Source organism: Tiliqua scincoides, chromosome 3 (assembly GCF_035046505.1).
Source record: "Tiliqua scincoides isolate rTilSci1 chromosome 3, rTilSci1.hap2, whole genome shotgun sequence".
NCBI classification, from domain to species: domain Eukaryota; kingdom Metazoa; phylum Chordata; class Lepidosauria; order Squamata; family Scincidae; genus Tiliqua; species Tiliqua scincoides.
Window position 1 is genome coordinate 177,253,691 of NC_089823.1, and position 23,392 is coordinate 177,277,082.

At 44.6% G+C, this 23,392-nt stretch overlaps 1 protein-coding gene and 1 pseudogene across 1 annotated transcript; both read left to right on the forward strand.

Annotated features, from left to right (window-relative positions):
* Positions 1–15,646: 15,646 nt before the first annotated feature.
* LOC136646120 (5S ribosomal RNA) lies at positions 15,647–15,768 on the forward strand (annotated as a pseudogene).
* Positions 15,769–22,062: 6,294 nt separating this feature from the next.
* On the forward strand, positions 22,063–23,115 carry PRLHR (prolactin releasing hormone receptor). Its single transcript, XM_066621453.1, has one exon. The coding sequence runs from the start codon at positions 22,063–22,065 to the stop codon at positions 23,113–23,115; it is 1,053 nt and encodes a 350-aa protein (XP_066477550.1).
* The last annotated feature ends 277 nt before the right edge of the window (positions 23,116–23,392 follow it).

Sequence of the window (23,392 nt, forward strand, 5' to 3'; positions counted from 1 at the left end):
AACAGCATGTGAACTTGATTGTCAATCGGTGTGGCTTCCTAGGTGGACAGTTTGATTTCACAGAAGTGTGATTGACTTGGAGTGACATTGTGTTGTTTAAGTGTTCCCTTTATTGTTTTGAGCAGTGTACGTAGTTACCCCTGCTAACTGGGTAAAAGGGCACTTTTTCAAGTGGTGCCCGTCTTATATTTAGCAGGGAGAGAATAACAATCCCTCTTCAAACTGATCAGGGGCACACTTCTTATTTATTTACTTAATTAAATTTGATTTTGTTGGGGGGGGGGTACTAATCTTTTTTGGCCCCAGGTATGCCTTAGCTATGTCACAGACTGGAGGAATGCACCAGAGCAAGTAGGTGGTGAGCTGCTGGTGGGAGGAGGTGTGTTCCTCCCAATTTTCACTTTTAAAAAAAGTTCGGGTGTGATGACACTTCCGGTTGTGACATCACTTCCAAGGCAACATTTTGAGCTTGGCACTGGGCTACACGATCATTAGCTACGTCACTGACTGTATTGGCACTGGCAAATTGGATAGGATTTGACCCCATGTCATTTAAACACTCTCCCTCAAAGCAGGAGCTGCTAGTACCTCCTGTGATTGAGAGATTGTTTTGCTCCAGTCTGTGATTTTATGGCTTCATGTCACAGATATTGTTCAGCCCAAACAAATTTTCTGTTGTTTGAAGCACCTTGATGAATAAAAGCATTAGATGGATGTAGTTATATAATGATCAAAAGTGAACAGGAACATGATGACATTTGTAGAGAGAGGAGAAAAAAAATCTATAGTAACCTTGGCAGGAGCCCATTGATTTTAGTTTTATACCCATATTTTATGACCTGCTAAAATTCACTCCTAAGTATTCCTGAACAATTGTTTATGTGATTTTTCTTATTCTTCCCGGCTTGCTGAGTCACTGCATTGTGTTTATCATCTTCTGCATGTGGCCTGTTCAACCTCAGAGAAATGTTCAGTACTCTCCAGTCACACAAACCATGCGCAGCTATTCTAAGACTACATCTGATGAAGTCCTTGAGATGAATACAGAATTATGAAACCCCTGCACTTCAAATAAAGTGGCTTTAGCATTTCAGGTGCAATTCGTTCCCACTGAAAACACTCTGAGGGTGGGTAGCTTTCTGATAAGAAAGAGACCATCCATCTTCTGCAGGGTTTTAAGAAACTGGCATTGCTCCAAGTACTAACAACTTGCAGGGCTGTATTTATACATCAATATGAGCCCCAAGTCTCAGGCCCCAACTACATGTTACCTGGAGCGAATTGGTTAATACTGTTTCTAAGGCTATATATACACTCACTGCGAGTAAGTTCTATTAAACTCAAAAGGGCTTACTTCTGAGCAGAAATGCACAGGATTGCGCTGAAAGGTTCCCCCCCCCCCCGGTGGCACTTCTCTAACCTCTACTAGAAAATTGAGTAATTTCTAATCTACGACTATGGGGACTGCATCTTCAGGCATCATGCTACTAACATCCACCATATTACAGGGGATGTCATTAGCTTGGTATCTTAACCACACAATCTACTCATACTTCCTGGGTTTGTATCACACTGGGTTTGTATCCTGGGTTTGTATCCTGGGTTTGTATCATACTGAGAGTGGCATGGAATCAATCATAGACATCTCAGTTCTGTATATTCTATATTTTCATTCTTGTATTTAGTATTGTCAAGACATTCTGTGTTGCATTTTAGTAGAAATTGTTTATTAAGCAATATATTTTTGGTTTCTGATCCTTGTTTACAGTAAAGATTTATTTCACAAGTCTAGACACAGATGTGACTGAGGGTGCAATCCTAACCCTTATGTCAGTGCTTTCCAGCATAACATAATCCTTTCCTCACATAAGGGTTTAGGATTGCGCCCTGAATGCAGGTTCCACGGAAATGTAATGTGTTTATGACTTATTGAAACATTCTAGGCATCATAAAGTTATGTCAGTTATAATTTACTTTTATTACTGGTATTGTTTCTGTTCACCTGGCTGGATATAAAAACACAACATTAAGAATTTTTAGAAAATTTAATTACTGTTGGGTTGGTTGGAGCAAAAAGTTGAAAGGCAAACCCAAGCATGCTATAGAACTTCTGCAAATGGATAGACTGGCCAAATTCAAACATCTAAGAGTCTGATTAAAGACAGTGGACATTTTCTTGCCCATAAGATGATGATAATGATGAGGATGATTTTGTTTAGAATATTCATATGCTGATTTTAAACAGCAACATAAAATAGTTTACATAACCCCCCCCCCCCCAAAAAAAAAACACCAAGAGAGAAATGATAACAAAGATGCTCCTAAATTAAACAAGACATGACAAATCAAAGCAAATAGCCTTTGGAAAAGACGTGCTGTTGGGACGAATGGGCAGGAATGGTGACAGTTTTCAGCCAGGTATGACATTTGCCATGAAGATCCACCAGGGCAGGCCAACCTCTGAACCATGAAAAGCAGTGGAAGCAGTTGCATCCAATACACCATCAAGTGGTGGACCCCGTGGGGATCCAGTGCAGGGCTTTGCCCCAAGATCCCCACGAACCTGGCACCAGAATTGTGAATAGTAACAATTCTCTGTCTGTTCTCTCTATCTTAAATAGAAGAGAACAATAACTTAAAATATGACTCTTTGCCTAGTTACCTATTCAGTTTTCCAGTGCCAGTGCAGCTTTGCCACTGGGGCATGCACTGCACCTTGGGGGCAGTCACAGAGGCTTCCTCAAGGTATAGGGACATTTGTTCCATTACTTTGGGGTTAATGTGGGGTTAATACTTTGTGGCCGCATCAGTGCTGGAAAGTTGGATAGGTTTGGACCCGGGTAGTCCAATCTTGAGCTGCCCAGAACGTGGGGTGCCATGGCGCCAAAAATGGCTGCCACGGCATCCTAAGTGCAGCAGGGCAGCAACTGGTGGCTCCTTGGGGGAAGGGTACTTTTGTTCCCTTCCCCCGAGTACGGGAAGTAGTCCCGCAATGGGGCTACTCGATTCTACGGCAACCCTTGGGTTGCCGTAGAATCAAGAGCCTCCATGTCTGCTGGCAGACCCAACTTGGAGGCTCAGGATCCAGTGGAGCCCTCCCTCCCTCCCCCAGCTCGCCTCCTCCTTGCCCTCTCCCCATTCTCCCTCTGCGTCCCCCTGCCCCGGAACGCCTCTTCCCCAACTCCCCCCAGGTCTCCACGCACCTCTCTGCTACCCTGCAGTCTGCGCAACCACTGAGCCAGGGAGCACCGGTGATCCACAGGCACTAGCACCAGCGCTGGACTAGTGCTGAGAGCTGCAAACGTGCTTTAAGGCATGTTTGCTACACTCACCGCCAGCAGAGCGCCAGTGGTGCGAGCTCAGAATTGGGCTCTCAGTCTGTTGCAATAAAGTGGTACCTAAAGAGTAACCCATTTATTGTGGCAAAAACCTTTCATATTTAAAATGCATCTGATGAAGTGGGATCTGGACACCCCCCCCATGATGGTCCTGGCAGGGAGGGCGTTGACAGGGCACTGGCAGCGAGAGGAACAGCCGATTGACTGAGCTTACCCAGTCCCAGAAAACGACGAGGAGGCTTCGTGGAGGGTCGACACCAGCGGTTTATTCAAGTTATATTCTTGACACTCATATGGTCCTGTTAATTCACAGGCCCCCAGTGTACATACAGTCTCTAACATGAACCCTGCCTGTTCAGCGTCACAGGGTGGGGGGTTCTTCGATGGGGTGCTTGGGATTCCCAAGCCCCTGAAGGCTCTGTGGTTCAGGAAGACAATTCTGAGGTAGGTGGCTTGTTTGTTGGTGGGTATAGGGTGAATCTGCCCACCTCCCTCGGGGGGGATCAGCTGGAGGCCTCCCGGTGGCCTTGGTGCTTCCTGATGATAAGGGCTAGTTGCCCTTGGCCCATCCCGGGGTTCTCCTGGTGGTCCTGAGAAAGGGGTCACAGCTCCCAAGACTTGGGTCCCTTAACCCATCCCTGGGGCTTCCTGGGCCCCCACCAGGTCAGGGGTGTGGAAGGGGTGTTCCCCAGGCAGGTTCCCCCAGTGCCTGCCTCTTGCCCTCTGGAAGGAGATTGGAGGAAAGCGACTGCTCTCTCTGGTAGCCAGGCTCCTTATGAGCCCAGCAGCCAGGTGGACCAGTCTTCTGGCTTCTCCTACTAGAAGTCCTCCTCCTAGAAGTTCTCCTACTAGAAATCCTCCTCCTAGAAATCTTCTGGCTTCTCCTACTCTTCCTGCTCCGCCCCTTCTGCTCCACCCCAGGCTGAGATCTCGCAAGATCTCCGGCCTGGGATAAATAGCCAGCCATTTGGTGGCTGGTGCTGTTGTGGACAGCTGCTCCACTCCAGGTGCGGGCAGCCTGGCTGCCTGAGGAGCATGGCCGCAGCCCTGACCTCGGGCTGGTTGGCGCTTGTGGGAGAGGCACCCGCCTCCCCCCTTGCCCGCCTGGGCTTTCCTCCTCCTCCCATCTTCCCCAGCCTCTGCTGGCTGCCTTCCCGTGGTGACCTCCTTCCTCCTCTGCTTGTCTCCAGGGATGAGCACTGTGTCTTGCAGGATGTTGCCCTGACTCAGGGCTTGCTCCTGCCCCACCTCCCAGGTAAGTGCCGCTTGTGGGGGTCCTCAGGTGACACTCCCAAACTTTGGTCACAATAAATTTGTAAGCTTTCAAGGTGTGGCAGAATTTTGTTTATGCTTAGGATTTGTAGTTTTTGTTCTGCATCTGTTAAAAATAATGTACTTCTACAGAAGAGATGTTGAGTGAGGCAAGGTAAAGGACTGCTAGGTAATGCTTAGGTTCATAAATATCTGGGCACTGCCACATTTCGTACCATTGCTACGTCAAGAAGCTTAAGAGTTAAGAAGCTTAAGAGTTTGCTTCACTCAGTTGACCAACACAGAAAATGAATCATGTAGGTTTACAGATATAATGAATTCAGAAACTATTATCAAAATGTTACTGCATTTGTTTTTTTTTTAAACATATCAAATTTTTATTCCATCAAATCAATCTTCATTTGAAGCAACAAGACCCAGATAGCTTTTGTCTTGATGTCTCTAGGCTTTTATTTGTACACTTCCTTCTCATCTCTGCCAGCCACATCATGATGAACACATAACAGCTGTTTATCTCCACGTTAAATGTGAATGCATTCATCTGACTCTTGAATGGATGCTCTGCCCCTGGGCTTCTTCTGATGCTTTTGAAATATAAGAATTGCTTCACCCTATTTCATAGCACAGTCTCTCTGCTGCAGATGCCTTTTCAAAACTCACCTTTTATGAGGTTCCTTTTTACTCAGCACTGCAGTGCAATAGAAGCCACTTTTCCATAGGTTCATCTCAGGGGCCTACAGACAAGTTGAAATGGCTCCAACCATGTGGGTGGAGCCAAGTGTGTGAGACTTTCCCATTAAATTGGCATCCCTTCCCAAGCCACTTGGCCTGTCCAGAGCTGCATGCCTTCAAAGTCCCATGGCATGAACTGTCACAGAAGTGCCCCTGTAGTGCTGGTAAAGCACATAAAGGGTATCTAGGAAGCTTTTGACTGAACCCTTTAACCAACCCTGGCCCAGGCCAAAGTGGTGCCCCAAATGGCACCCTCACTTTCTGCCTCGTTTTTCCCCTGTTTGCACACATATGAATTAATGTGCCCTGCCTCTACTGCCATGTCCTCGAGTGTCTTTCTCATAATCATCCTCACTGCCTGCTGGTTATTGCCAGGCTGCTCAAACAAATAGGCTAGACAGAGCATGCTGGGAATGGACGGGGACTCTGTTCTTAGCTTACTGTGCCCAGCTTGAGCATCTAGGTTGGAACCAGCAGACTGTTAAGCCCAGTCATGCCCAATGCCTGTCTTTGGGTTTTTTTATTTTTTGTTTTCGCATATGAAAATGTATTGTAGCACCATACAATCATAATAAAGTCAAAGACCTGTCTAGTCCAGAACCTGTTTGACACGGCGGCCCGCCAGATGCCTCTGGGATGTTCACAGAAACAGAAAATACCAGCATCCCTCTCTCCTGCTGTTCCTCCCCCCTGCAACTGGCATTCAGAAGTAAACTGCATCTGAAGCTAAAGGAAGTATAGAGTCACCTTCACCTCTCCCCTTTCTGCCACTCCACTGCTTTCTAATGTTCAAGTTTGCTGCTGCATCATGGCGACTTAGCCCTGAAAGGTGCAAGTCAGATGGTAGTGCAATGTCCCCCTACCTTTTCAAAGACTTACAGCGATCTCCAAGCCAAGATTAAGAAAGCCCCATGGACTGCCAGTATTGACTGCATTGGAGTTCTTTGAAACAAGGACATTAAAATGAAGTTCTGACTTAATGGGGGTTGTATTTTCTGGGCAATGCAAATTTAATTAGGCATGCTTCATCTTGTTCAAGGCTTTTCCTTTAGTCATTCTGTGGCATGCTGTCTGAATTTCAAAGACACTGTGGAAGTCAATGAGGCAGTCTTAATGGGAAATATGTTGGGTATCAGTTGAATAACCTTAAGAAGGGGACAGCCCCCCACAGACAGGCATGGCTGCAGAATATCGGTGCAACTTCAGGTGTAGGTCCATAGAGCATAGCTGCATAGGGAGGTGCAACCTGACATTAGGGCAGTAATTTAACTGCATTTGCATTTAGGTTCCATTGACCTCAGTGCTGCAGGGCTCCCCGTGGCTTGCAGAAAGTGAAAGGAGTAATCACAATCCACTTCTGGTTTCATGATAGCTATTTTCACTTTCTACAAGCCGCAGGGAGCTCTGCAGAGGGCTACGCAGGGCTCCCTGCACGCCTTGGACCCCAGCAGCAGGTAGGGGACATTAACCAAAGCTCCCCTTCCCCTGCAGCAGTACAATCCTGGGGATTGTGTTGCCCCCGCAAAGATTTACCTCGGGGTTCAAAGAAGTTTGAGACTCCTACACTACGTCTTTAAACCATTTTCAATGCATTTCTGTTACCCCAATGCATTTAGGAAAAGGGGGCCCAATCAGACATCTTGGCCCAGGCCCAGTGCCAGCTCTCAGTGGCCCTGCCTGTTATGGGAGCAGGAGTGCCATTTGGTTCCCCAGTTCAGGCACATGAAGATCTTGGGTTCTGATCTTGATCTGATCAAGCAGGCTTCTGCTTTCTCTTGGAGAGATGCTTGTGGCTAAACAAATCCTGGCTATGTAATCTCACAAATACCTTCCACTTGATTCTCTTTTGACCTTTTTTGTTGCTGTTGTTGGTGACTGAGGAAGGACACCGAGATCTATGAAGTTAAGCTGGTTCAATAAAAGGTTTCATCTTGACAAAGTCTGTGTGTTGTCATTTGCTGGGACTGGAAAAGAAGCCGCTGGCTTTGTTCTAAATGGTGTGTGCACTGTGTAGGGGGGAGAGAGAGAGAGAGAGAGAGAATGAGAGATTGCTTTGTCGCATTTTGTTTGATAGGTCGTCAGATATCACGGTGTTGGTTATGATGCAGAAAAGGATTTGGATCGAAGTAATTTGTTTCCCTCTTTTGTGTACTTAGGTCAGATTCTGCAGAAAGAAGGATACTTTATTTTTCAATCAGATATTTGTTGCACGATCCTATGCATTTCCTACACAAATATCAGCCTCAATTTGATCAATAATTGGCTTAATGTCCAAGTCAGTGTGCTTAGGAAAGCAGCCTTAGATTTTATTTATGGGATAAAAAAACCAGTTCCTTTTAATATTTCATGTGAAGTGCTTATTTGTTCTTTAAATGCTAGGCTAGTACAGTAAATCATGAAAGAGCACAAACAAAGATTAAAATGAAGAAACCATTCCCCAGGGTATGAATGCATGAATTGTCATGCAGCGAGTGGCTTATGTGGCCACATATGCTTTCGTAAAATCTGAATGCTGTGCTTTCCTTTGTTGGCGACTGTTCACCTTTCTTTCTTGGGTCTTTGTTGATAAATGATTGTGTTTTCAAGAGTCTGTCATTCTCTCCTAGAGTTTAGCTCTGTGATTTAGAATAGACCATTTCTTCACTAGTCTTTAAGGGTAGCTTTCTGTTGTGCTACTTGAGCAAAATGGGCAGCAAAATGGCAAGTACGTTTCAGTTTAAGTAAATGTAAAGTCATGCACATTGCTGCAAAGAATCAAAACTTTACATATAGGCTAAAGTAGTGGTTCTCACATATTTAGCACCAGGACCCACTTTTTAGAATGAGAGTCTGTCAGGACCCCACCGGAAGTGATGTCATGACAGGAAGTGACAACATCAAGCAGGAAAATTTCTCACAGTCCTAGGCTGCAATCCTACCCACACTTACCCCAGAGTAAGTTCCATTCACTATCATTGTTAAAAGAATATACATAGTAGCTTGTTAAAAGTACAGGTCTGTAGCATTTCCCCAAATGCAGTCACATACCATGGCAGCATCAAGTCTAATATATTAAAAATAAAATATTGAAATGAATGGGGACCCACCTGAAATTGGCTCACGACCACCCACTGGTGGGTCCTGACCCATACTTTGAGAAACACTGGGCTAATGGGTTCTGAGCTGTCTGTGACAGCTCAGGAGAGTGATCTTGGGGTGCTGGTGGACTGCTTGTTGAAAGTGTCATCCCAATGTGATGAACTGTGATGAACAAGATAATTCCATGTTTGGGATCATTAGAAAAGGTATTGAGAACAAAACGGCTAATATTATAATGCCATTGTACAAATTGATGATAAGGCCACACCTGGAGTATTGCATCCAGTTTTGGTCACCACATCTCAAAAAGGATATCGTGGAAATGGAAAAGATGCAGAAGAGAGCAAGCAAAATGATTACTGGACTGGGGTATCTCCCTTATGAGGAAAGGCTACAGCATTTGGGGCTCTTCAGTCTAGAAAAAAGGCACCTGAAGGGGGGACATGATCAAGACATAAAAAATTATGCAGGGGATGGATAGAGTGAATAGAGAGACACTCTTTTCCCTTTTCACTCTTATGTTCTTATGAAGAACCTATTCAATATTGACAATATTTCAGTGCTATCAATGTTCAAAGGAGGCAAATATTTATTGTTAAAATTGAACAATGTCCTACCCCCCCCCTCTTTTTGGGCCTTTTCCTATATGAGGATCTCCAAGAGCAAGCATGTTTAAATGAGCAGCATAATAACTTCATTTTTTTTGATGGTTTAACACAGGGTTGTCCAAAGTTTTTGGCAGGAGGGCCACATCAGCTTTCTGACACTGTGTTGGGGGCCAGGGAAAAAAAGAATTATTTTACATTTAAAATTTGAATAAATTTACATAAGTTTACATAAATGAATATATTAAAGATGAACTTATATGAACGAATGAAGGTCTTGCAATAGCTCAATGCCTATAAAAGGTCTTGCACAAAGCAAGGCTGGCCTTTCCTTTGCTGCCGCTGCTGCATCACAGACGTGAAAGAGCAAGCAGTGGAGGGAGCTCTCATCCCACAGCTCACACGAGAGGTCAAACAGTCGCTCTCACGCTGAGAGAAGTTGTGTTGGGCCAGTGCAGGCTTCAACAAATCTCCAGAGGGCCAGAGGCTCATTGGAGACTGGGGGCTCCCTGAGGGCTGCATTGAGAGGCCTCGAGGGCTGCAAGTGGCCCCAGGGCTGGGGTTTGGGCACCCCTGGTTTAACATAAGCAACAATTCACCAGGGCTGACGTCAAACCGTGTTTCCAGACCAGTCCTCACAAGGTAAGGAATATATGAGTAAGAGAGACCCACTGAGCATGTACAAAATGCTTATTTTCTCATCACTGAGTGTCCATAGCCAGCCTCCACATTTCTGAGATTGGGGGCATGAAAACTGGGCCACTGTTGTGTGCTTCTGGGATTCTGCCACAAATGGGCAGCAGTGCAGTGTATGCAGCAGTGGTTCCAGACACTTCCATCAGCGCCAGTAAGTTGGCAGCAGAGGCAAGTTGTGGGTGGGGAGGGCAGGGGAGTTTCAGGGAGGCTCAAGGGAAGGAGGAGCTGGATCTTGGCAGCACTGGCATTCATCAGATATTCTCCTTTCTTTCTCAAGTTGGCCTGCCCTTTTTCCCCCCTTGGACATATGCTAGCAAAATGGGGGGAAGTAAAAAATATTTTTACTTACCTCCTTCTGGCTGTCTGATTGCACCTCCTGCACCACTGGATGTAGTGCATGATCTGCCAGTGCAATTGCATCAGTACTAAAGGTTGTGGATAAGATTGGGCAGTGAATCCCATTGAAATCAATTGGACTTACTATTGAGTAAACCTGTATATTGGATTGCCCTGTAAGCAACTTTGCTGCAGCATGGACTTTGGGCCCAATCCCACCCAACTTTCCAGTGCTGATGCATCTGTGCCAACGGGGCATGTGCTGAACTTTGCTCCTGCTTAAACCAAGCATGTGACAGGCATCCAATAAACAATCTCAGCTCTGAAGGAGGTTGATCACATCTAATTTCACATGAGTTGTGGGTGGCTTTTTGTGCTTTTAACTTTAGGCTTCCCAGACTAGGCTGATGGTCATTTTCCAGACATGGCTGATGGGGTGGGGGGGGGGGAGATATAGTTTCACAGATGCGTGCAGGAAGTTTGACCGTGTTATTTCAAAAATTTGCCAGCATAACTTAGGTTTAGTTATTAATTAAACAAATGTGTTCTTCCAAAAGTCTAAATCAAATATGTATAAAATGAGAGCTACAATGACCTCAGTGCAGCTGTGCAAGTCTGTTGTTGGTTATGATAACAAGAGGAAGCCACAAGTACTCATGGAGCTGTAGATCAGAACAGCTTCATTTGGACTGAGTATAGTCAAGTCTTCACCAAGCAGAGATTTTTGGAGCAAAAAATGCAATCAGATTGTGACTCAAGAGATATATCAAGGTTTGGCAACTGTCTGTCACAGTCTGAAAACAAAGATACTGGCAGATGGTGTTTAACAGACATAAGAAGAATAAGAATAAATAATAGTTGGTTTCATAACACATCAAAATTCTGAACATTTACTGGCAGTGAATTATTTATACAGAATTGTCTTGACCCATTCATAGCCATTAATATAGAGAGAAGAGGCACTAAGAATTAAACAAATGATACATTTACCTCTTCTCCTCTTCTTATTGATGGAATCATCTGTTGATGGCTAGATGGCTATCACTGTTGAATTTGGGCTGCATTCCAGAAAAGGGGGGGGGAAGGCACTGTTCTTCAAACTGTGGAAAATGAAGCATTTTTCTTCTCATTATTATGTGATAATGACCATTTTTAATCATGGTTGAGAAACTCCATTTTGGCAATTTGTCTTAAAATAAATCTCACAGGCCTGTGAATTTGAGATTCAGAAAAACTTTCCCCCCAAAAAATTTATGGTGATTTTTATATGAATTTGGGGAGTTAATTCCAAAAATGGCATTGGTTTTGCCCTACTGCATCTAGTTTCAGAGATAAGGCACAGCCTTGTTGGTGAATTGTTCACGCAGCTTCCTCATGAGGAAGCCATGGCATAATTGACTACTTGAACCATTCACTAACAAGACAATGCCATATCTTCAAAACTAGAGCAAAATTGATGCCATTTTTGGAATCAGTACCCCAAATATATCCAGGAATAGGTCTAACTTTTAAGACAGCAAAATGTGTGTTGCCTATGTTATCTCAGTAGTCCTCTAGAATCCTACGTTGCTTCATCTCATCCATGAAGCCTGATATTCTTGCTTCCTCTTCTGGGCCTTTGTTTTTCAGTGTCTGAAGGTAATATGCTTCTTAAAATGTGGGAAGTTGATTTTTTTTTTTTTGTTTTATCAGTGTAGTTGGGTGTAGCTATGAGGAGATGTTTTATGATGAATGTCTCCACTCCAAAATATGTGCTATACTACTGCCTCTTGCATTGCACTGCATGCCCTGCTATTAAAGACTGAAAACCATTTGTGTGTGTGTGTGTGTGTGTGTGTGTGTGTGTGTGCGCGCGCGCAGAAATGCGCATTTGAAATGTGCAGGAATATTGGTGCAACAAAGCATGTCTGTGTGGAAACAGCCAAAGTGTACCAAATGTTTCATCTCTCTATAAATGAACATCACATTTAAAGTTTTCTTCCTGGATCTGCATATTAATAGATGCAAATGGATCTACATTTGCTTCAGATTTAGATGTAGTGTGTTTTGTCTTTTATTCAACATAACACTCCCTCCCTAAAGACTTCACAGACAGCTAAGATAAAGACTGAAAGTCGACAGAAAACCATCCACATCCCAGTTGTTGCAGTACAGATGGGTCCTCAGTGTCCATGGGAGATCCGTCCTCAGATCCCCCCCCCCCCCCCCGCGGATACAAAAAACCACAGATAAGTAAATTCACGGTTTTGGGTCCCTTAAACCCTCCGAAAGTGACTGGAACCCCTGTGGGCTTTAGAATGCCTCCTAGAGGCCAAAAAAAGATACTTCTGGTTTTTGAAGACCATGGACCTTTTCTGGCATTTAGAATGCCTTTTAAAGGCATTAAAATATGCTCTGAAAATCAAGTCAGGGTTGTTGTTTTTTTGCTTCCAGTAGGCATTCTGAAATCCCCAGAGGCACAGGCAGACACACACTGCCTCTGTGGCTTCAGAAAGCAGAGGGTTGAGGTTGGACCAAGTCTGGCTCAACATGGGTCCAGGGGAGCCAGATCCACAGACAAAAATCTGTCTTGTACTTACATGTCAGTCAGATTAATCCCATTGAATTGAACAAGTATAATCAATTCAAATCCAGCCCTACTTTAGATACTGTATTTGGAAACAACATAGGAAAATAATAAGGCAGGCTATTGCTCCATCTAGATCAGTCAGGTTGATGCTAACTTTCCAGGATTTCAGACTAGTGTTTCCCAGCCCAACTTAGAGATGCCAGTGATTGAACCCTATGACCTTTGGCATGAAAAGCATATGCTCGACCACTGAGCTATGGCCCTTACAAGATAAGATGGGCAGGCACTGAGCTTGCCAATTTTCCTCAGCTTGCCAATGTCCTTGGTCCTCAGAAAACTCATCGATCAACAGCTGACCAGGTGGTATCCTGGGTGCATCAACAGACTGTATCACAAAGTTTGCTGATTTTCTCATTGAGAAGCCTCCCCTTAAGCTTGGCCTGATAAGCTTTCGAAGTTAAATCCTTGGCATCTATAGCTGAAGACCTCAGTTTGCAGGGTTGGGAGTAATTTTTGCCTGGGAATCTGGAGAACTCATACAAGTGAGAGTATCCTTGACGAGATTGATCAATGCTCTGACTCAACATAACAAAACAATTTGGGCTGTAGATTATTTATGAATGTATTTTTAAAATGTATACCCCATCCTTCACATCAGCAGCTTGCAAGGTACAAAAATTAAAAAAAAAAAACAAAAAAACCCAAGATGGGTAGTGGATAGAATACTACATTTTCTAGTCCTATTTTACTGCATTTTGATTAATCAGACCTATCAGGTTCCATTATTCACCTTCATTGAAAAACAAAAATCACACTGGTTCCCTCTGCTGTTTTCTTTATTGGCTCAGACTTACAGTTTTTACAAGTCAATATTTTTGCAATTTAGAACCATTACATGCTGAATGTGGCATCTGGCAAATCTAATAAGCCTCTCTTGCATGTGTAGTCCTTGTCAGTAATAATAAATTATTGTGCTAACTGAAAATGCAATGTAAATAAAGTACAAAGTAGTTCTGATTGATACATTTACCAGATTTTATTTGAAACTCATATGTAGTTTCATATGTAGTTTATCTGAACTCATATTTATTTGAAACTCATATGTAATTTATTTGAAACCCAATCCTAACTAAATTGCCCTACACCAGGGGTGCTCAATAGGTGGATCGCGATCTACTGGTAGATCGCGAGGCAAAATGAGTAGATCGCAGAGTGCCGACCCCCCCTTCAGGTGCCTCTGGGAGGAAACGCCGGGAGTAAGGCCCATTGTACTCAATGGGGCTTACTCCCAGGTAAGTGTGGCTAGGATTGCAGCCTCACAGCCTAATCCTAGGCATGTCTACTCAGGAGTAAGTCCTGTTATACTCAGTGGGGCTCAAGGTACACCAACATACATTGTACACATAAATGTTATATGTTATGATGGCGTGAACATTGTAAAAAAAACTCTGGTAGATCTCCAGGCCTTGCTGGGTTTCAAAGTAGCTCTGGAGCCAAAAAAAGTGTGAGCACCCCTGCCCTACACCATTGCAGCAGTGCTGGTGCATGCTCTGTTGAATCCTGTGGAGAATTTTGGCTGCTGGAGGTTTCCTTGGGGTAAGGGGACATTTGTGCCCTTGCCCTGGGATGAGCACTAGCAGCTGCAATGGGTCAACTCAGCCCTGAGCTAGTGATATCTGTGGCACAAGTCCAAGTTTATTCATGGAAGTGGATCTGGCCCAGGAAGGGGGATAGAATACCGCTCACACCAGTGTTGCTGATCCCACCCCTTCTGGGCCTAATCTGCCCACCCAGTCCTGTTGCAGACCTCCACTACCCCGTTCCACCTTTCCCCACCCTCCCCTGCCCCTGTGCCAGACACACCTGCTCTGGAGAGTATCCCTTCTCATGCCTGCACCAGCAAGAAGGGGTCTTCACCACAGGGCCAGTCTTCAGGTATCTTCCCCTCCAGCACAGTCATGCCCGCTCTAACCTTCTCTTACCCTGTCTGATTAATCTGCCTTCCTTAGATCTCCTCTTTGACATTTGCCCCTAAGCCACATCTTCCTTCAAACATGCAGGAGTGCCTGGGAAGTTTGTCTGTGATATTCCAAAACTCTGCAATCATAAATTAGGTTTAGGTATTAATTTTGGTATTCCAAAAACAATCAAATCAAAGTACAACAAGTGGTTCCTGCATAAGTTGTTCCTATACAACTGGTTCCTATATAACGCTTCCCCCCCCCCCCCATGAATACTAGGCTGAAGTTCAGTGCACAATTTCCTGGGACTAAGAGCCCAATTCTGAGCTCTTTAGTGCCAGTGGTACAAGTGTACCACTGGTGCTGGGCGTCGCAAACATGTTGTAAGGCATGGTCGCAACATCCTATGCCTAGTCAGCACCAGCACTGGTCTAGCATCAGTCAGCGGTGAGCCCAGTTCTGGTTGGACACCGCCCAGAGGTAGAAAAGGGCTCCGGGCAGTGGTGAGAGTCTTGGGGGTGGGGAGGAGGTATTCCAGGGTGAGAGGACAGCAGGGCAGGGGAGGAACCAGGTGGGAGAGGGTCGGGCTGGCGGAGCTCTGCTCCGTCAAATCCTGAACTCCGCATTGGGCTGGAAGACCTGACAAAATAGCTGGCGCAGACTTGAGAATCCCCATTGAGGGGCTTGGGCTTCTCCCTAGGAGAACTCGGACAGCTGTTGCAGGGCCTCAAGAAGCTGTGGTAGCCGCTTTGGCGCCACTACATCTGGCGGCAGTGCTGCCTTTAGGATTGGGCTGTAAGCCCTATTGAATTCAATGGGACTTAATTCTGAATAGTCATGTGAAGGATTACTCTTTTAAAGACACAAACAAGTTTTGCTAACATAGTCTATAACAATATCTGGAACAGTGTCAAGGTCTCCAAACCCCAGCCTGGGGGCCAGATGTGGCCCACGGCCAGCCTCAATTCGGCCTGTGGCCAGCCTCTTGTCCCCTTAAAGCCTCTGGCCCACCTGGCCAAACATGACTGGAACTGTGCTCTGGTTGCATCTGGAGCGTGTTCTAAGGGCCAGAGGGTTACCCTGCACATGCCCAATCTCGTCTGATCTTGGAAGCTAAGCAGGGTCAGGCCTGGTTAGTACTTGGATGGGAGACCACCTGGGAATACTGGGTGCTGTAGGCTTATACCATAGTCTTTCGAGACTGAAGGTTGCCAACCATTCATTCATTTATTCACTCATCTAAGTTCCAGCTCTAATTTATTTATATAAATTTTATATTTAAAATTTTTTTCCGGCCCTCAGCACCGTGCCAGATATTTGATGCAGCCCTCTGGCCAAAATGTTTGGAGACCCCTGACTTAGATGAATGAATAAATGAATGGGCTCAAATGTCCAGGACTTCTCCAAGAACGAACACAGCCCAAGAAATAAAGTACACACTTAATTGAACCCCCATTCCCCCACCCCACAAGCACAACTCTGGTTGTGTTTGGTCAGCTGGGCCAGAGGCTCTCAGGGTATCAGAAGCTGGCCACGGGCTGGATAGAGGCTTGCCCCGGGCTGCATCTGGCCCCCGGGCTGGGGTTTGGAGACCCCTGCTCTATAATAACCACAAGGATTGCATCCAATAAGGATCTGACAGTCATCTGACAATTAATTGTTTTTAATTGTTTTCTTATTTTTAATGTTTGTTTGTATCTTACTTTGTATTTTAAATTGATTGTTAGCCGCCTTGGGTGCCCTTTGGGGGGAAAAAGGTGGACTAGAAATCTAATAAATAAAATAAAATAAATAAATCTGACAGTACTCCCCCTCCCAAGCTTGCCATCTCAACTTATTTTTCGGATATGGTTTTGTTAATGCTAGTATTATTCATAATTCCAAAAATCAATATACATATGTTAGTGGGACCTGCCTATTCTGGGAAGACATTTTTTCCTGCTAATCTGCTCATAAGCTCCCGGGATTTGACACGGTCTTTACTGCTCACCTAAGTGAACAGAAACTGCTTTACTGGAATCTGTCAAATGTTCTGTACCATTATAGTCCTCTTTATGTAAAGTGATGGAATTACTCTGGATTTACACTGGTGTAACTGGAAGGTAATTCACATCTTCCCCCCCCCCCCCATTGTATCATTTTCCCCTCTTTCCTTAGCAACACACTTTACTTTGCTAAATCAAGCAGTTGATGAAGCCTTCTGAGTTTATGGCCTTTTAAACATCTTTTCTATATCTTTTAGTATTTTTACAGGCCTGATTCCTCTATGATTTGCTTTTTATCTGACTTTTTATCTGACTACTGTTTTTATGGTATCTGTTAATGTGTTTTAATACATTTTTATTTGCTGTTAAATTATGTTTTTTAATCTGTTTTTAACATGTTGTAAGCCGCCCTGGGTCCCTTTGGGGAGAAGGGTGGGATATAAATAAAGTTGTTGTTGTTGTTGTTGTTGTTGTTATTATTATTATTATTATTATTATTATTATTATTATTATTATTATTATTATTATTATTATTATTATTATTATAATACCTGGATAGTTTTAATCGAACCCCAAGAGCAGAAAATATGCCCTCCATTATCATTCAGTATTATCACTTCTGAATGTTAAAACTGGAAGCTTTATAAATAAAACAAAACCTATTGAAGCTGAGATGAAATACAGGAAGGAAATGAATTAATCCTAAAGCATGATGTAGGTGTTATGATCCTGTCTGTTTGATGGATGTGTGAATAGATAAAGACAGCTAATGCTCTTAAGCTTTCTTATCTGCTTTCTTTATAGCCAGAAGGTGCAATTTTATGAGTCATAAGTCATCTTGTATTCCTGCCTAGGATGGAGAAGTGGCCTGCGTAGTTTTTAATATAGGGGTTTCTGTGCAGTGCTGGGACAGCCATACTAAAGCTATGGGGTGGATTCAGGGCTGAGTGGATCCCAGCATTCTGCATAACACATATTCATGGGAGTTTCTCATAGTGATACACTGGCTACCTGAATTTGTGCGTGGAGATACGATGCAGATATTATTAACATAACAGAGAAGGAACAAATGATGCAACACTCTTCAGCCATAGCAAGGGGGAAGCATGCACACAGAACTGGCAAGAAAGCTTTATGAAAAAAGTGTGATCTGCATCTATTTGCATTGCCAATAGATGTCATTTTATTCAGGCCTGGCCCATTCATGGAGACAACTCCCAGAGGTGCCAGAATTGAAAGGGCACCTGTCAATGCTTCACAGAGAGAGCAACTGCCTTTGCTTTTGAAAGAGATGGCTTGAAGATGTGGAACTAAGGCCCCAATCCTATTGTACTGGCAATAGCACTGCACGGACAGTAGCAGACTACAGACTAGACCTTGGAGCTGGGGATGGCAGAGGTGTCATGCTGGGACAGATTAGGGGTGGATCTCAGAGGCAGCAGCATTAACAGGATCCTATATCCCTGGCTCGGGCCCAACACATTTCCTTGGGTCTAACAAATTTACACCAGCAAAATAGCTGGCATAGATCTAACTACTGAGACCAGGGAGTGGCAACAGAGGTAAGTAAATTTTTTTTCTTACCTCTTCCTGCCAGCCTGAGCCCTAAATATTCTTAAGAAATGCTAGCCGTCAGATAAATTATTTCCAGTTATTTTAAGCACAACTTTTGAGAGAAATTAATAGAGTTCGGTTTTTCATTGAGTTGAAATGCAATGACAGGATGCTGTCCCCCTCTAGTCCCCTCTGAAAGAAAGTCATCATTGGTTAATGGTTGGCAACCTTCAGTCTCGAAAGACTATGATCAGATTGATGCCAACACAGCACAGTCAACTGCAACATAGGAAGGTTTATCTGGTGATGTCAGAAACAGCAAAATAGGACTTGAACTCAGTTGGGTGCCACACTTCCTCCTGAAAAGCCCAGACTGTCATCAGTCTCTTTAGTCCTAATCACATTACCCTTCCCAAGCTGTAGTTGTTGATCAGTTTGGGGAGACAATTTTAATGTAATGTTAAAGAATTATGTCGTCTCTTCTTCTCTAGGAGCAGTGGGGCGACACAATTAGTGAACTGCATGAGCATTACTTCTCAAATACTAATAGAAGAGTCCTGCCACTTAAGTAAACATGTTGCTGTAGGGTATCCACGGGCAGATAATATAACTGCGTTTGTTCCAACAGTGCTGAGCAGCTGTGAAACAGTCGTCTCTGCATCACAGAGAACAGAGACAGCTTTGTGGCACTCCCCGACACGTAGGACAGGACAGATGCTTATTATTTCCTCAGCATTATTGGCAATTCTGTCTTTTCATCTTTGCTCCCTTCTCTATGGATTGACAGATGCAAAAGAGTTTGATAAGGCACTTTCTGGGAGGAAAAGTGGGATATAAGTATTAAAAAAAATTAAGATATGTTAAATATTTTAAAGGTTCTATGTAACAAAATACTTCTACATATTGGTTGATCTCAAGATACATGTGGGAAGGGGCCTATTGAAGTTAGTGCATGCAGATTCTTTTAAATAGAGATGAGGTCTTGTAGTGTAATCAGAGATATATCACGGGAATCTATATAACAGGCATTGCATATGGGGAAGGGGCACAGTGTTCCAGTAAACTCTTAGAAACTGTAAATGAAACAGGAGGAGTGCCATAACAAGCTAGCAAAATCTGTCTCTGCCCCTTTAAACTCTTCAGCATGAAACGGTTTGGCTGGTTTCACAAGCCAAGCATAGCTTATTGACTCTGGAGACAATGAGACCAGATCCAGGAGTTTCGGTTCATCACAGTAGCTAACAGCTCACCCAACAAAAGGTATGGGAAAAAAATGTAAATCTTGTACAGTAAATTGTACTTCATCCATTGCTGATGCTAAGTAGCAAGTGTTCATTATTATTGTCATTTCTCAGAATCAGTTGCATGCATATCTGTAGCGAAGTGCTTGGCTGTTGCTCCTAGTGATTAGCATCCAGCTCTTCTTGGACAGAAAGATTTTGCTTGCTTTGTTTTAATTCAGAAGCATATTTAAAACTGTATTCACTCGACATTGTCCTTGCAACCGTCATTTTCCTTTTGTTATTACATCGGTGCGTTTGTTAACTCCAGAAGAAACTTAAAGCGGCATCTGCAAGCATTGCTATCTCTTATCCCCCTCCCCCTTCTCTTTGGAAGATTTATTTTCATGACAATTAAATCTCTCTTGTTCAAAAATGTCACATTGCTATTTTTGTATTTTAAGCCTCAAAATGCAGGGATTACACTTCTGCTTGAAAAAAGAGCTACTACTATGTCCAAGGGGGCATTTACATTTTATCCAGAATATTTACTTTATTACACTTTGGGGAGGGGGTATGGAAGCATGGACATACTGAGCAGAGGTGAGCTTCAAAATGTATATTATTGGGAGATGAGCTGAAAAGAAGATTAAGGGGAAACTCTATCTGCAGTGATTGACCAGCTTCTGTGATCCACGTTACTGGGTACTGAACACCAGCTCCTTTTAGTTTTTGCCAACAAGTTTGCCAAACTCAAGACCTCCCTCTCTTTAAAAAAGGACACTTCAAACACCTTGAGTTTCCATAGAAATCCTTTGAAATGTGTGCACATTTGTTTGCTCAAATCTTAGAAACCAGAGGTAGCCTGAGTAGGGGGTTTGCATTCACTGGGGGAAGGAAAGCACACACAGAGACCAGTGCTATCTGGGATTGGGCTGGTGTGCACAGTGGGTTACAACAGTGGAACATTTTGAAGTAAGTTCCTAAACAGGTAAGTGCAATGGCAGTGGGGCAGACCAGGGTGGGGAGGGGGAGGAACAGGGGTCATCCTGGGCAGGGAGGAAGGCAGATGGGGACAATATTGGCAGCACTTTGTGTGCGCCAATATCCTAACTTCATTTTTCTCCTTTACTGCTGCCATTACATGCCTTGGACTTACGTCTGCTAAACAGCAGGTATAGATCCAAGGAGACACATGACAGTGGTGGCAGGGAGACTTTTCTAGGGTGAGTGAACAAAAGTTCACTTATCCCAAGGAGACCTTTCAAACTACCCCCCTCTTGTGAATACAGCACATGCTGTGTTGGCACGGCTTCAATGGAGGGGGAGGGTATTTGGGGAGGATTGGGCTGCCCACACCTCATTTTCCATTTCCAAAATCTTATATTTTTACTTGGCCTTCCTCTGCTTATTCACTCACAGTTCTTTGTCTCATTTCTCTTCTCATTTGCTCCTGCCATTTTCTTCTTAAAATTAAAAATGTGTAATCAGCAAATGACAAAGGTAAATGCATTTCTGTCAATTTCTAGGTTCCAAAACAAATATTATTAATGAAATATTAATTGTATGAGTTCCATATTTACGTATTTTAAATTAGGGATTTTAACAGGGGAGGGATTTATGACAGCAGCATCCCCCTTCCTAGCCTTGATCTGCCTTCCTGGGTCCCCTCAGACTTGCACAGAAAAATAGGTGGTGCAGATCAGTGTAGACCCAGCAGGACAGTGAAGGCTTACACTGAGGCAAGGGAATAATAATTCCCTTACCTGGAGGAGATCTCTGGGACTACCCCCTGCTGCAGTGATATTCAAACTGGGGCGTCGCGACACCCCAGCCTGAGGGCCCTGGTCTCTTTCTCCTTAAGAGGTGGGGACGGCCAGGAGGCAGGGTGGAGGCAGCAGTGCAATCCTCAGGAGTACACTTGCCCAAGCCTCCTGCAGCCTCCTGGGGGTGCAGGGAGCCCTGCGCGACCATCTGCAGGGCTCCCCAGGTCAGGGAAAGTGAGAGTAGGGTGATCGTGCCTCGCCTTCACTAAACTGGAAGCGGAGCGTGATTGCTCCACTTTCCCTTCTGACGGGGCTGCAGGGACTGGGGTGCACCATCCAGTCCCTGCAGCAGCCGTCCCTGGGTGTGGGGAGCCGTGTGTGAGCGCCTGCAGGGCTCCCCAGGTCAGGGAAAGTGAGAGTGGAGAGATCACGCTCCGCTTCCGGTTTAGCGGAGGCAGAGCACAATCTCTCCACTTTCACTTTCCCTGACCTGGGGAGCCCTGCAGGTGCTCGCGCATGGCTCCCCGCACCCAGGGAAGGGTGCTGCAGGAACTGGAGGGTGCACCCCAGTCCCTGCAGCCCCCTGAGTGACGCGACCCTGGGGATTGCGTGGCTGCCTTCCCCCTGCCCCTGCTGCCTCCCCCCTGCTCCCGCAAAGACTTACTGCGGATTTCAAACTCCCTGAGAGTTTGAAAACCACAGCCCTACTGGATGCTGCAGGTGCTTTGGTGGTGTGGTGTCATCAGCAGGAGAGATTTAGGGAGGATTGGGTTGTAAATTACCTGAGAGTAAGCCCCATTAAACATAGAATGACTTATTTCTGCATGTAAATGCCTAGGACTGGACTGAGTGTATTTTGAATTAAGATACTGTTTAACCATCCATTTTGACAATCAGTCTTTGCAAAGATTAACCACTAATATCTCTTGTTTACTACTTTACAGGCCAAAATGTCTGAATTCTTGGAAGGTTCTGGCATCATTCCTATGAACTACACACCAGTGGCTCACAACTATTCTACAAATGGAACTTTAATGGTTTTCCAGGGCTTGCAGCTGGTGCAACGTCTGAAATCACTCATCATTCTAATGTACACAGCTGTAGTCATTGTTGGGATGCTAGGCAATAGCCTTCTGGTTCTTGTCATCATGCGTGTAAAGAAGATGCACAATGTAACCAACTTCCTCATTGGTAACCTAGCACTTTCCGATGTGGCCATGTGTGCCACCTGTGTCCCCCTCACTCTTGCTTATGTTTTTGAGCCACGTGGTTGGATTTTTGGCAGCACGATGTGCTACTTTGTCTACTTCATGCAGCCTGTCACAGTCTATGTGTCTATCTTCACTTTGGCCACCATTGCTGTAGACCGGTACATTGTCATTGTGCACCCATTGAGACGACGTGTCTCTCTGCAGCTCAGTGCCTACATGATTCTTTTCATCTGGATTCTCTCTTGCTGCCTGGCACTGCCAGCAATGGCGCACACCTATTATGTAGAGCTACATCAACAGGAAGTTACCCTCTGCGAGGAATTCTGGGGGAAGCAAGAGCGCCAGAGGCAGACCTATGCCTTGTGCCTGCTACTCATCACCTACCTCTTCCCTTTGCTGGCCATCCTGATCTCCTATATCAAGATCTCTCTCAAACTAAAGAACAGGGTTGTGCCGGGTAGTGTCACTCAGAACCAGGTGGATTGGGACAGGGCCAGGCGGAAGAAGACTTTCCGCCTCTTGGTCATGGTTGTGGTGGTCTTTGGCATGTGCTGGCTTCCCCTTCACACCTTCAACCTAATTCGAGATATTAACATTAATGTGATTGACTCCTATTATTTTAGCCTAGTCCAACTGCTTTGCCACTGGTTTGCCATGAGTTCTGCATGCTACAACCCATTCCTATATGCCTGGCTACATGACAGCTTTAGAGAAGAGCTTAAAAAAATACTTGTCTGGCACAGGAAAGTAGTTCCTTCTGGCCAAAGTGTGACAGTGAGTGTTATTATCTGACCAGCTCCTTTGCAACTGGTCTTGTGATAGACATTGGTCTCCACTGAACATTTAATATCTGTGAGCAAAACAACTGAATGTTGTAACTGCACCGCGGAGCGAGTTGCAGGAACAGGTGTCCCTTTCTGCAGGAACAGGTGTGCAGCCTGGGAGTCCTTCTGGATCCACAGCTACTCCTGAATTGCTTTAGCCCAGTTTCAGCTGGTGCACCAGCTGGGTTGTACCTGAGTCAGCGGAACCTGGCCACAGTAATCCATGCTTTGCCAACATCTCAATT